At 45.0% G+C, this 12,363-nt stretch overlaps 1 protein-coding gene across 2 annotated transcripts in view; it reads left to right on the top strand.

Moving 5' to 3' along the window:
* ELK3 (ETS transcription factor ELK3) overlaps window positions 1-12,363 on the top strand; it is a 63,494-nt gene that overhangs the window by 16,213 nt on the left and 34,918 nt on the right. For both annotated transcript variants that reach the window (XM_032493591.1, XM_032493590.1), the window contains exon 2: window positions 10,729-10,937. In XM_032493591.1, the coding sequence (XP_032349482.1) occupies window positions 10,731-10,937 (207 nt within the window). In that variant the 5' untranslated portion in view covers window positions 10,729-10,730. The remainder of the gene's footprint in view (window positions 1-10,728; window positions 10,938-12,363) is intronic.

Raw genomic sequence — 12,363 nt, 5'->3', positions numbered from 1 at the left:
AACTCACCCATATAAAAGTCAGCAGCAAATCAACTGACTTGCTTCTAATTTACCCAGAGACAACACAGTTTCAGAAGGAAAGAGGGGTGGATCACACACACAGTAAACAGAAGACGTTATGACAGTGGTTGTCAGTGATTTCCCCTGAAAGAATCTTTCTCTTTCCTCAGAAGAGTTATTCGAAAAACTAGATTTGAAAAACACAGCCAACTGTCAAGGGTAAATAAGCAGCCTGAGCAGCGGCAGCTTTCCCTCTTTTCTTGTCCACTTTGCTTTTTAAAACACGAACAATCTGTAGATATGCACAGAATGAAGAAGACAAATGCTTCTTAATAGGTCATAAGAGCTTTGAGGGACATGAACTTCACCTCACATCAGCAATTTTTTCTTCCATGCAGTGGCTGATAATAATTAAAATGTCTTCTGAAAAAATCTTAATAACCTAGTTTCACCTTCTCACAAATTATGAAAAAAGACTTCAGTGTGTGCTTAGTTACCAAATATTAATCCTTATTTGCTTAATGCCCTAAAATTATTCTATGCCAAGTTATTGCAGGCCTCAAATAGTACAAATTATTGTTTTCCAATTCCTTGCCTTAAGTACAGGGTTTTTGTTTGCTTGTTTGTTTTTAATGAAGTGCTGCTGACCTTTCTCTTGGACATTGATAATAGCACAATACAGAAACACTTAGTAGGTGCTGGTTTGGACAGAGGAGTTGAACTTCAGAGAATTTTCAGTTTACTAAGTGTTCAGGGTGGACTTCTCTAATCATGCAAGTTTTAACAAGCAAAAAGGCATGAACTTGCTGAGTACTACTTTGTTTATTTCTTACACAGGAGTTTTTCTCTTTTCCTTGGGCTCTCATATTTCTGACTAATTGGTTTTTTATGTAGGCTAATTTCTCTAGTGCCTGCAATATAAAAGCTTTACAAAGATAATAATTCTGACCCTCCCCCTCAACTCCCACCTCAGTGTAACTGAGAAAATGAAACCAGGAACGTGCAGAGAGAAGAGTTAGGTTGCCACCGCTATAAAGAAGAGCAAATAAGTGGGTATTTTTCAACTTCTAAGAATGGAAGCAAAAATCTCATGCTTTGCATATTGTGCTGCCCCAGCTCACATTAGGACATCTGGCGCCACCTTGTGGCAGACAGGGAGGATGCCTGCCTCCAAGAAGGGGAAGGTGGCTTCTAGGAGGGAGTAGGCAGCGCCCCTGGACTTGTGCGGTGATGGTCCCTGAGGTCAGCTTCACTGTGAGTCTGCCTTAGTGCTGGTTCAGCGTGACAAAGTAATGCCAGCAGTCAGCGGGCGGGATGACTCTCCTGGCAGCCTGGCAGCTGCTGGAGGCTTGGTGGAGTTTGAAAGAACACAGTAACCACTGCCACTGGGTGGACTTTGGGGTTTTTTTTTTTTTTTTCTGGTATTTTATTGAGGTATAGCTGACTTACAATATTATATTAGTTTCCAGTGAACAAGGCAGTGATTTAAAATTTTTATAGATGATACTCCATTTATAGTTACTATGAAATATTGGCTACATTCTGTGTGCTGTACAATATATCCTTGTAGCTTGTGTATTTTATATGCAGTAGTTTGTATCTTTTAACCCCCTCCCCCATCCTCCCCACTGGTAACCATTAGTTTGTTCTCTGCCTCCCTGAGTCTTGGGTAGACTTTGTGTTCAGGTCCAGATTGGTAGACTGCAGGTTTCATTCCAGGCCCTGCACTGGTTCTTGCTCTGGCTTCGCAGTGGCTGCCCCTGCCCCGCCCTGCCTGCTGTGGGCACGGGAGCCTCTCCCCTCAGCCTTTTCTTCTTTAAGGTGGGAGAATATTCCTCTCTTGCCTTCCTGCCACCAGACACTCAAATGCTCTCCCAGCCGACTCACTTCTGCTGACACAATTCAGTGAATTACAAATCTGCACCAGAACCTGGCTTTTATGACACAGCAGACACGGGCTGGGGAGAAATTCTGGGCCAGCCCTCTACACAAGACCATTTCCATAACTCTGGTTTTTAGCTTTTGAAGGAGCTAGTTTGATCAAATCCTCTCAGCCTTTCCAGATTTTACTCCCCATTTTGATGAAGGCTGTGCTCAAGCTTGCTGCCCTGGAAAGCTTCTCCATGTAGCCTGATCCGAATCCCGATCCTGATCAGTTCTGTGCTCTTGGTGGGAGGCGGTATTACAGAGCGGCTGTACTGACAGAGTGGCCGTACTAACCTTGGTTTTACTTATTCATTCATTTATTCAACAAATGTTTACTGAGTGCCTGCTATGACCTGGTGGTGATCTAAGAGCTAAGGCTACGTCTTGGAGTCCACATTCAAGAGCAGTGTTTCTCAAACCATCTATGGAGAAGGGCCAGTTTTTAAAATTTCCAGTACACTGTGGACTGATAATTTTGGAAACTACTATAAGAATAAATTACTAGGAAAACAAAACTAAAAACAAAGATACCAGAATACAAGCCCTGATTTTTTTTTATTATAGATTTAGCAGACGTAAGATTACATTTCAGTAAATAGGAATAAAATACTGAGGCAAACAATTACAAAACTACATACTCATTTGAAAATGCATATAAAGGCAATTAATATAGAAGATCATTATTAATACTGGTAACTTTGTCATCCAGTGATTTTAACCAAAGAAAAAAGTTGTACGTGAAATAGATTCCCCATGTTAAATACCCATTTGCACATTTTAAACAAAAACCATATTTATCAGTTGACTTCACTTTTAATGTAGCAAAGAGTTTAATCTAGGTTGACTAATGAATTTAGGTTGGATACAGCAATGTTACTTGCAGGAGATGATGTATATAAACTATTTCTGTGTTTTGTTTTAATTATACTTGAGAGAAGTCTGTCAGAGGGATTTGCTGACAAGACTGAAAGGAGATTTTTAAACCCATTTCAGCAAGCTCAGGATATTCATTTTTTTAACTTTCATCTAAAATACAGCAAGCTTGTTGCATTTTAAAATTCATCTTCATTTCTTCATTAGTTGCCAGTTCCAACAATTTATCTTATAATGTTATAGTTACATTTAAATCCTCTTTTAATGAAATCAATGAATTGTAGAATTTTATATGCTTTGGGGTTACGGTTGAAAAGCTGACCTTGAATATCACACATTTTAACATTGGCTTTCATTTTCCTGACACGCATAGCTTGTGCCAAGCACACAGGCCTACTGATCACACACTTGGATGTGGTGGCAATGACATGTTGGAATGAAGTCTCTTAAGTATTTACTCTCGATTTCTATACTTATCTCATCATGGACTGGTGACCAGCCATTTGTGCTGATCTTGGCCACACACACAGTAGCCTGTGCTCTAACACAATTGGGCCTCAATTTTCTTATCTGCAAAGTGGCAACAATAATTGTAATACCTCATAGGGCAGTTGTGGGAATTCAGTGAGATTAAGTGCAGTGCTTGGTGTGTGGTAAAGGCTCGACAGATAATACCCACCATGTACAGAGAAGACAAGAGAAGGCTCTTATAATTGGAAAAGGCAGATTAGTGAATGAATGACAGACCCTGCAAGACAGCCTAGGTTAAGAGCTAGAAGGACCTCTGGCATGAGTGGGTTGCCTGAGTGTGTGCATGTAGCTTACACCCATATGGGAGGGTCTGGGGTGGCCTTCTGAGCTCCTGTGTCATTCACGTTGTGCTTGTTGTTTGAGCCACCTGATCAGCGCGAGGATGGTGACTGCATTTTATTGCTCCCGCTGTTTCAGGAGTGTTGGTCCTGTTTCCTGTTCCCGGGGAGGGAGCAGCTTTCACTTTTGTGCAAGATGTTTGGTTCCCCCCACTGCCCAGTGGTCTGAGGAAGTGTGCCTGGTTCTAGCTCGTTAGTGTGCCCAGAGGACTGGCGGCTACCCTGGACCCAAAGGAGATGCCAAAGCGGTGATAGGGCCGCATGGCCTGATGGCTCCCGAGTGGGCTGAGGTGGCACCAGGGATGACAAGAGTGATCAGTATATGCCATCTGTAGCATCCATCATCTCTTTGAGTCTCTGTCCAGATTAAAGAATGAATCAAGGGTACTATTTGTGTTCTTTAAAAATAGAAAGAGTTGAAAACACAGAATGAGGGTGGAGAGTAACCACTCAGAGTCCGCCCTGTGCAGACAAGCTCTTTACTCTCAGGCCACCTCCACCAGGACCAGCCCAGCGGGTGTATCCATGTGGGCTCCGTCTTCTCAGGCAGTGTTGTCATGGCTGTCACTCTAGAATCCTTCCCTTTTCTCTTTCTGACTCAACAGCTCTCATCTCCTTGACTCCCTTCCCCGCTCCAGGGGCACAAGACAGACGGGAGCAGAGGAAGTAGCTCCAAGGGAGTGTGAGTACCCCAGGGCCATCTTTACTGCAGTCTAACAACTCAGAGGCCCTAGGCTGAGCATTCTAAACCAGTGTCTCTCAAGCTGAAGTCAGTGAATGTATGCTTAGGGATCTGAGTGTCTTGCCAGAATTAAAAAAAAATTTTTGTTCTTTCATTTTTTTATGATAGTCTTTAAAAAAGAAAACCACAAGTAAGTGTATTCTAGGTCACCTTATAAGTAGCAGTCACCAAATAGCTGAAGATTCTCCCGGGATTTCAGTGCCTCTGTTGGGGTCATTGCCTAATGGACAAAGATCCAAGGTGGGTATATCTAAATGGCTCCTTGAGCTAGCTGAGGCCAAATGCCCTCACACCATGCTCTGTGAAGAGGCTCCCCTGCTGCTTAAAAAAATAATAGTTAACATTTGAATAACACTTCCTAAGTACCAGGTGTAGTTCGAGGGCGTTGTCAGTAACACAGGTTATCCTTGCTGCAGCCCCGTGAGGGAGACGTGTCATTACCATCATCTCCGTTTTCCTTATGAGGACATTGAGGCACAGAGAGGTGAGGTTACTTACCCAAAGTCCCACAGCCAGACAGGACTGCTGTATTTGAACACAGAGAGTCTGGCTCCAAATCCACTCTCACCCACGGTGTAGCCTTCCAAGTAGGGAAAAGGCGGTTCACCCTCTCACCTGCTGCAGGTCGTAGAGCATAATCGTGCTTCCATGAAAAACTGCGTTGTTTAGACTCTGGAGCAAAACCTCTCTGGGTGATGCGATTCCAATCTTATGTACACTGTTTTATGATTTAGTTAATTATGACAGCAAAATCGTTACTGATTCTATATATGCAAATTCTCATGTCTCACGGTGCTGAGTTGACTCTTCTCTCAGCCCTATCTGTCAGTTCATTTCAATATTCCTAACTTATAAATGCCTCTATTATTCAAATCCTTTTCTGAACTTGTTAGAACATCTACCAGGTTCCCTACTTGATGAAGGAGTGAAAGAAAATCTTTAACATGTCTTCATTTTCCATCTGTAGGAGACCCATGATTTTAGCCATTTCGAAAATTATTTTTTAACAAAGGTATTTCTCAACAGCCTCTCAGCGAGGCCTTCCATGACCTCCTGCTACCGTACCCCTGGCTCCCCCTCAACCTGCTCTGGTTGCATTTCCCTGTAACACTGTTATTCCAACGAACTGTGTATTTTAGTGGTCATGTGTCTCTTGTTCATGGCCTGTCTTCTCCTATTGGAATGTACACTCCATGAGGACCAAGGTCTTCATCTTCTCTGTTCTCTGATGTGTCCCAAATATCCAGATGGTGTCTTGGCATCAAATGGACCCCCCCTCAAAAAATGGAAAAAGATGGAGAGAGAATTGAGTCTTTATAGGGTATAACCGTATAAACACATCTTACTCGAAACAACTTCCATGGGGTCAGCTGTTGCTATAACCTTTTTGTGAGTTTTGGTTTCCTTTCAATAAAAGATCATGTGTCATATGTAAAATTAATTGTTAATTTGAATAGGGTGGGCGCAGTCTACTTTATTCGTAAATTTCATCTGGTTGTAAGAGAACTGTAAACTGGAGGAGCTTATATCTGTTTCTTCTTGTTTATATTGAAGGGAGAATATAGTAAAAAAAACAAATTAATGTGAATGATTTGTCCACATGGGAACCTATTAATTTTTCACATCCTGGTCCTTTAGAAAGAGGTATGCATAGTATTCGGATTTGACAAAATCTGTTTTAAATGATCTCACTACCCTCGACTGCAGCAAGACCTAGGCTACAAACTGCCGAGGAAGAGGAACAGTTGGGACAGATACCAGGTAGCGTTGTTCTCGGGAGAGGCCTGGATGTGGCCTGCCAGCTGCTGAGAGCCTGGTCTTTGGTGCTTTCCTGTCCACGTGGTGAGAGAGCATTTGAGGCAGGCGGCGGGACTGAGGGGGATCAGTGGGGAGCAGAAAGTGTCTAGCACTACAGGGCGCCTCTGCCTGGAGGAGCTGTGGTGCCTTACAAGTGGACCCTCCTTAAGATAAAAAGCTCAGAGTTTGATTCTGCATCAAGAATGGCATGACAGGGAGCAGGGTGTCGCTCAGTGGTAGAGTGTGCTTAGCATGCTTGAGGTCCCGAATTCAGACCCGGTACCTCCATCAAAATAAATAAATAAGCCTAATTACCAACCCCCAACCCAAAACAAAACAAAACAAAACAAAAAGAATGGCATTACAACACCTGATAAAATTTCATCCATTCAAAATAAGATCTGAGCAAGGAAAGGGAAGCAATTTCTAATTAGTAAAAAGAAATTTGATTTGGAAAATACTTTTTTAGAAAAGATTGCATTTCTTGCATGGTCTACATATTTGAAGCAGAGAGTTGTGGGAAATCAGCTCACTGAGGTTAGGCTGATGAAACTTTTTAACTTAAAGCAGACCTCCCATTTGAACAATAATATATCAGACGTAAATCTCGAGTATCAACACTTTCTTGAACTTTTTTACTTAATAAGAGTCACAGGATGCTGTCTGAATTACAAGGACAGCCAGATAAGTTAGACTTTATTGTACCTGCATGTTAAGGTACAGGACTTTATTAAGGATTCTAGGCATTAAGGAATTAATTAAAAAAAAACACTCACAACTTTTTTCTGGTGAGAGACAGCTACATTTGGATGAATTTGCTAATACATGCAGCACTGGTGGTTGGTGGCAGGGTGTGTGACAATGTTAGGCTCTTTTCCATTCCCTAAGTCCCTGAGGGGGCAATTTGTAGCTGGTGGGGATGTGATAGAACGTGAAGCATGATTGTATGTGAAAACCACCATGTAAATGATGAAACTTAATCGTTGTTAAAATCAATGAAGTTTGGAACTAAAATCAAAGGAGTCCAGTGAATGCCCTTGAATGGCGAGAACCATGGTAGCCAGTCAGTGGTGGGCCACTACCCTGTTCCCCGTGTCCCTGTTCCCCCGTGTACACTCCACCATTTTAATCATACCAGTGGCTCCGGCCAGGAAGGGTGGGGTGTCCAGAGCTGCCTTGGGGGCCCCTTAGCTCCCAGAAAGACTTCTGCTGCGTGTAGGAGGGGTGACAGATGTTTGTAGATGTGATGAGCTTGCAGGGAAGTAATTTTGAGGCTCATCTCTGAGTCATGGGTGGCCAGAGTCCCCAGCAGTAGAGAGCTGTGTGACTGCACAGTGGCTGAGCTGGTGGCCCATCTGGAGGGGAGGAGTGGCCGGAGAGCTGGGGAAGGAGAAGGAGGCCCTTGGCGCTGGGCTTGGCCTGCTATAGGCGGGGGTGGTTTCATGCCTTCCTCACCTCTGGTGGAGCTGTGTTATTCACATGAAACCCTCTGAGGGATCCTCCCCTCCTCAGCCGTGCCTGGCTTCGTACCCTTGGCGTGGGAGGGCGAGGGAGAAGGTGGAGGTGTTCCCCAGCCCACCCAGCCTCTCCAAAGCTCTGTTAGCATCTGAGCATGTGTGGGGACAGCTCTGTGACTCCTAGTTCACAGCTTGTGCCCTTACCTGGCCGAGATCATCTCTTCCAGAAATCTGGAAGGCCCCTGATGAGAGGTCCCCATCCCCATCATTTATTCCTCTGCCTTTTTACTTTCTGCTCTTTTACATCTCCCTTTTCTTCCCCTTTCCTCCTTCTACCTTTGCCATGGGCCGTGGCACCTGTGGTCATCACTGGCCTGCTTATATCCCTTTGAGTGAAGATGTAATCAGCCAGTCCCCCTGCATCACATGCTTTTTCATGTCTAGATGCCCCTCGTGATGGTGAATGTAAGTCCGTAGTGTAAAGATACTGCACTCCAGCAAAGAGAGAATTTTTTTAGACCAGGATGTTGGGCATTGTGATTGTCAACTCTTGCTGCAATGGTGCCATGTAACAAACAGCCCCAAGAGTCACTGGCTTACAATGACTGGCTTATAGCATTTATTTTTCTTATTGGTTGGCCTCAGGGATGCTGTTTCAGACTGTAGGTTGTGGAAATTGGTGCCAGTCTTTGGGTTGAGCTCATGCTGGCTCCACGTGCTTCATTTTGGGGCAGCAGCTTCACTACAATAAGAGGAGCCAGGAGAGGAAAGTTGCAAACATGGGAAGCCTCTTAGACCTTGACTGGGAATTGACACATTGTCATGTCTACTTAGCATTCCATTGACCTAATCAAATCACACGGCCAAGCCCAGATTTCAGCGGGATGGAAAAAAGTACTCCACCCCCCGTAGGCCACTGCTGCTTGGTCACTTGAACGGGGGACGGAGTGAAAGATTGAGAACATTTAACCAGTCTACTGTACAGGTCCTCATCATTCATGCTCAGAGCGTGTGGCCCTGATCCATGGGGTTGGGGCACCACAGGAAGCTCTGAGGAGTCAGTCCTGGTTGGTAGGAGCACTAAGTACAAAACACACAGCGATGTTTACATTGCCCTCCTGTCCCATCTGGAACATGATGGTTCGTGTCAGCTAAAGGTAGGGAGGTGCTGGGGGCTGCCCACCTTCCTAACTGTAAGCCCACTGGCCGCCTTCTGCCCTTTGGAGCAGGTTCCTCTGAGCATCCACCTAAAGTTTGAAAGATTTTTTAAAGCTGCTTGAAGTGTTTGAGGGAAAATACCAAAGCATTTGAGACAACTGTTAGCAATTCTTAGTGCCAACGATGGGAAGAAAGTGTTGGCTCGACCTCAAATAATGGGAAGGGTTGTTCCTCCTAGAGGCTGGAGCCGGCAGGCTGCTGCGTCTCACAGGCGGCGGTGCTTACGAGGCTCATGAGACGTAAAGGTGCTTTGGTCCAACGAGGGGATGATTTATTGTCGTATGGACCGAGTGGCCATTGCAATGAAGACTGATTTCTGTAAAGAATATCCACTTTAAAGAGCCACAAATAAAGTGCCCTGTGGGCATTTAGAGAACATTCCTAATCGGCTTCCCTTTAACTGAGAAACCCACGTTGCTGCTCAGAGAAACAATAAAATGTGTTCTCGGCTAAACATGTGAAAGGAAATAGGGAAGTGAACACTTAGTGGAGGGCTAGGTATATGTGCATCCATTCCCATGTGGAAAGGGAGAAAAATGATTTGTCCATCTGAAAGCTGCCCCTTTCAGGGGAATGCGTGAGCTGGTTGTGGAGCTGACAGAAATATCGGGACAGATAAGTCTCCGTCAGGCAGTTGTTCTGGCCTCCAGGTCTCCCAGAGTTGAGCGTCTTCTCTATGCCCCCTCGTTCTGGTCACCTGGCTGCCTCCTGGGACTAGACTCTCACCCCGCTTCTTGCCAAGATCAAAACCCAGGGCCCTTCCTGTGTCCAGTCATGACAGTTGATCTGCGGTCAAGCTTCTGAGGCCAGCCCACCTCTTCTTTCCTAATGTAACGAATGTTGAGAAGACAAGTGGGTTTTTGTTGTTGTTATTATGATTATTGTTACTATTTTGGGAATCAGTACCCATTACCATGAAAGTCCTCACATGTCTGAAGTTGGGAACTACCTTGGGAGAGCAGGGAAAATTTTCCCCAAGAAGATCCCATGTGAACTGGGTCATGATGGATGAGAAGGAGTTCACCAGGCTCCAAAGCTGGGGAACAGCTTTGTAAGCAGAAGGAACAGCATTTACAAAGTCCACAGCAGAGTCCAAGGAAAAAGAACATTTTATAAGTTTTCCTCTCATAGTGGAGGGAAAAAATACTTTTTCCATCTCTGTACTTGTGACAAATGGGGTTTTTATCTGCAACATGGCAAGTAACTGGGGAAGTAAAGGGCTCTTCAAGTGGCAATGACCAGTTCTTCAGTTCCACAAGCATCTATCGGTAGGGTGCATGCTACACTCAGGCATGAGGCTGGGTTATCAGAGCTCTGGGAAGACCGAGGGTCACCTAGCGAAGTCCCTTCCTCTCGAAGCGCCTCACATGGTCATATGAACTGATGTACCCTGACCACATTAACCCAGGTCCCTAGGTAAATGCACTTATCACAGGGTCCAGCATTTCCTGCAAATGATGGACTAGAGGCTGAGCGGTGAAGGAGTGGGTAGGATGAGTGGGAACAGATGCCACGTTGCTTGGATGGGGACTGATTGTATGAGTGGGCAGCTCATTCATCATTTTTTAATATCATTCTTGATGCAGTCCTGTCACCTGTGGGGATGTGTGTGGCAAATACGGAAATCATAGGGCTTCCCCGTATTTCTGAATCGTGGCTGTTTACAAAAATGCAGGCAGAAGTCACCTGATTCAGAGTGCCCTGTCGGGAGGGAAATGGTGGAGAGGAAAGTGACTTTTCATTAGGTTCACTGGGGGCGGCGGGGAGGCCAGGGGCCTGAGGGGCTCCCCCCAACCCCACTTCCCGCAGACCTGGCACATGCACTGATGTGGCCCTCCCTCCCCAGGTATGGAGAGTGCAATCACGCTGTGGCAGTTCCTGTTGCAGTTGCTGCTGGACCAGAAACATGAGCATCTGATTTGCTGGACTTCCAACGATGGTGAATTCAAGCTCCTCAAAGCAGAAGAAGTGGCCAAGCTCTGGGGTCTCCGAAAAAACAAAACAAACATGAACTACGATAAGCTGAGCAGAGCCCTGCGATACTATTATGACAAGGTAAAGCTGGCCCCTAGGTGCGGCTGTCCCGGGGAGGGCGCCACCCCACAGTTCATCGGTGAAAGCAGAGAACAGTGTCCAGTGAGGCAGTTTAGGACATCAGAGAGAGTCAGTTTATGCATTTGCTTGTTTTATTCTTTTTTTAAAGAGAAACTCCTAAAAAGGATTTTTTTTCTGGAAGCCCTTTGGGTGTGACCATGGGTCAGAGTTTGTCCCTTCCGCATTTTCTTCTGTGGTTGCTGCAGAACGTTACCAACAACAGACATTAGACATCGGGAGGTTCTGCGGCTGGCCCCATGGGTAGGTGCTTGAGTGACAGAATGAATGTGACAGCCTAGAAGGTCTGTTTATCCTGTCTGGTTTGTGATTCACTCAAAAGGCTCTTCTGAGGGGAATGGTACCTGCGGCAAGTTATTTAACACTTGGGTGCCTCCAGTCCTCGTTAGTAAATTGGGACTCAGACTAATGTGGGCTCAGGGTCGTTGTGGAGAATGCAAGAAGCCCGTACATATTAAGCACTTAGACCAATGCTTGGTACCCAGGGATTGCAACTTCATGGGAAACGTCCCTAATTAAAAGAAAAGCCATTCCCATTTTTAAGTCGCAGAGATAAGTCAGAGTCTTTTGTTAATGATAACACAGCATAGTTGCCAAACAGGACAGTCAGGGTGAGCTTTAGTGCCTTCCTGGAAAAGCAGCCCATGTGCCTGCGAGGGCACAAGTGCCGCTGTTTAGGGCTGATCATTTCAGGCCTGTAAGTGCTGACAGTTTCTGTGTGGGTCTGTTGTCGCTGAATATGCAGCCTCACAGACATAAAGATTTAGGGTCCTAATAAGGGCAAGGCTTTGTTCTGGTTTTCCTGTTCGTGGTGAAAGGTGAATCAAAAACTGATTTAAATATTAGTTCCTGATCTATATTTAGTGCCTCCTCCTGCCAGCCTCCTTGGAATTCAAGACAGAAGGATTACACATTTCAGGAAGTGGAGGCATCACTAATTACAAAGTGTTGCTTTATATGATCGTAATTGCGTATGATTATGTCATTGAAATGTTAAAGGTGCTTCCCTTTAATGTGGCAATTAATTAATGCTGGCTTAACGCAGAGTCCTATCAAGATGGAAAAGCACTTCTCGCAAATTGCACTGTCTGAAAGCCTTGCAGATGGTTTATTGTTTTGCATTTTCCCCCAGGTTCTAAGTGACACAATGGGAATTGGGGGCCTCTGAAGGGAAACAGTCATCTTGCTGGCTGGCAGGGTGCCTAAAAGCATGGCTTTGCGACTGACCAAAAAAAAAAAAGTAATTTGATTGTTTTAAATCAAGGTGTCACAGAGAAGGAGTTTGGTGTCTGTGAGTCAGTTTCACCCCTTCACGTGGCCTGGGCACTGGGGCTGAGGATAGCACAAAGGGAGATCGTGGGCTGGAGAA

Source organism: Camelus ferus, chromosome 12, assembly GCF_009834535.1.
Source record: "Camelus ferus isolate YT-003-E chromosome 12, BCGSAC_Cfer_1.0, whole genome shotgun sequence".
NCBI classification, from domain to species: Eukaryota; Metazoa; Chordata; class Mammalia; order Artiodactyla; family Camelidae; genus Camelus; species Camelus ferus.
The sequence above is the reverse complement of the archived record's forward strand: the minus strand, read 5'-3'. Positions and strand labels throughout refer to the sequence as shown.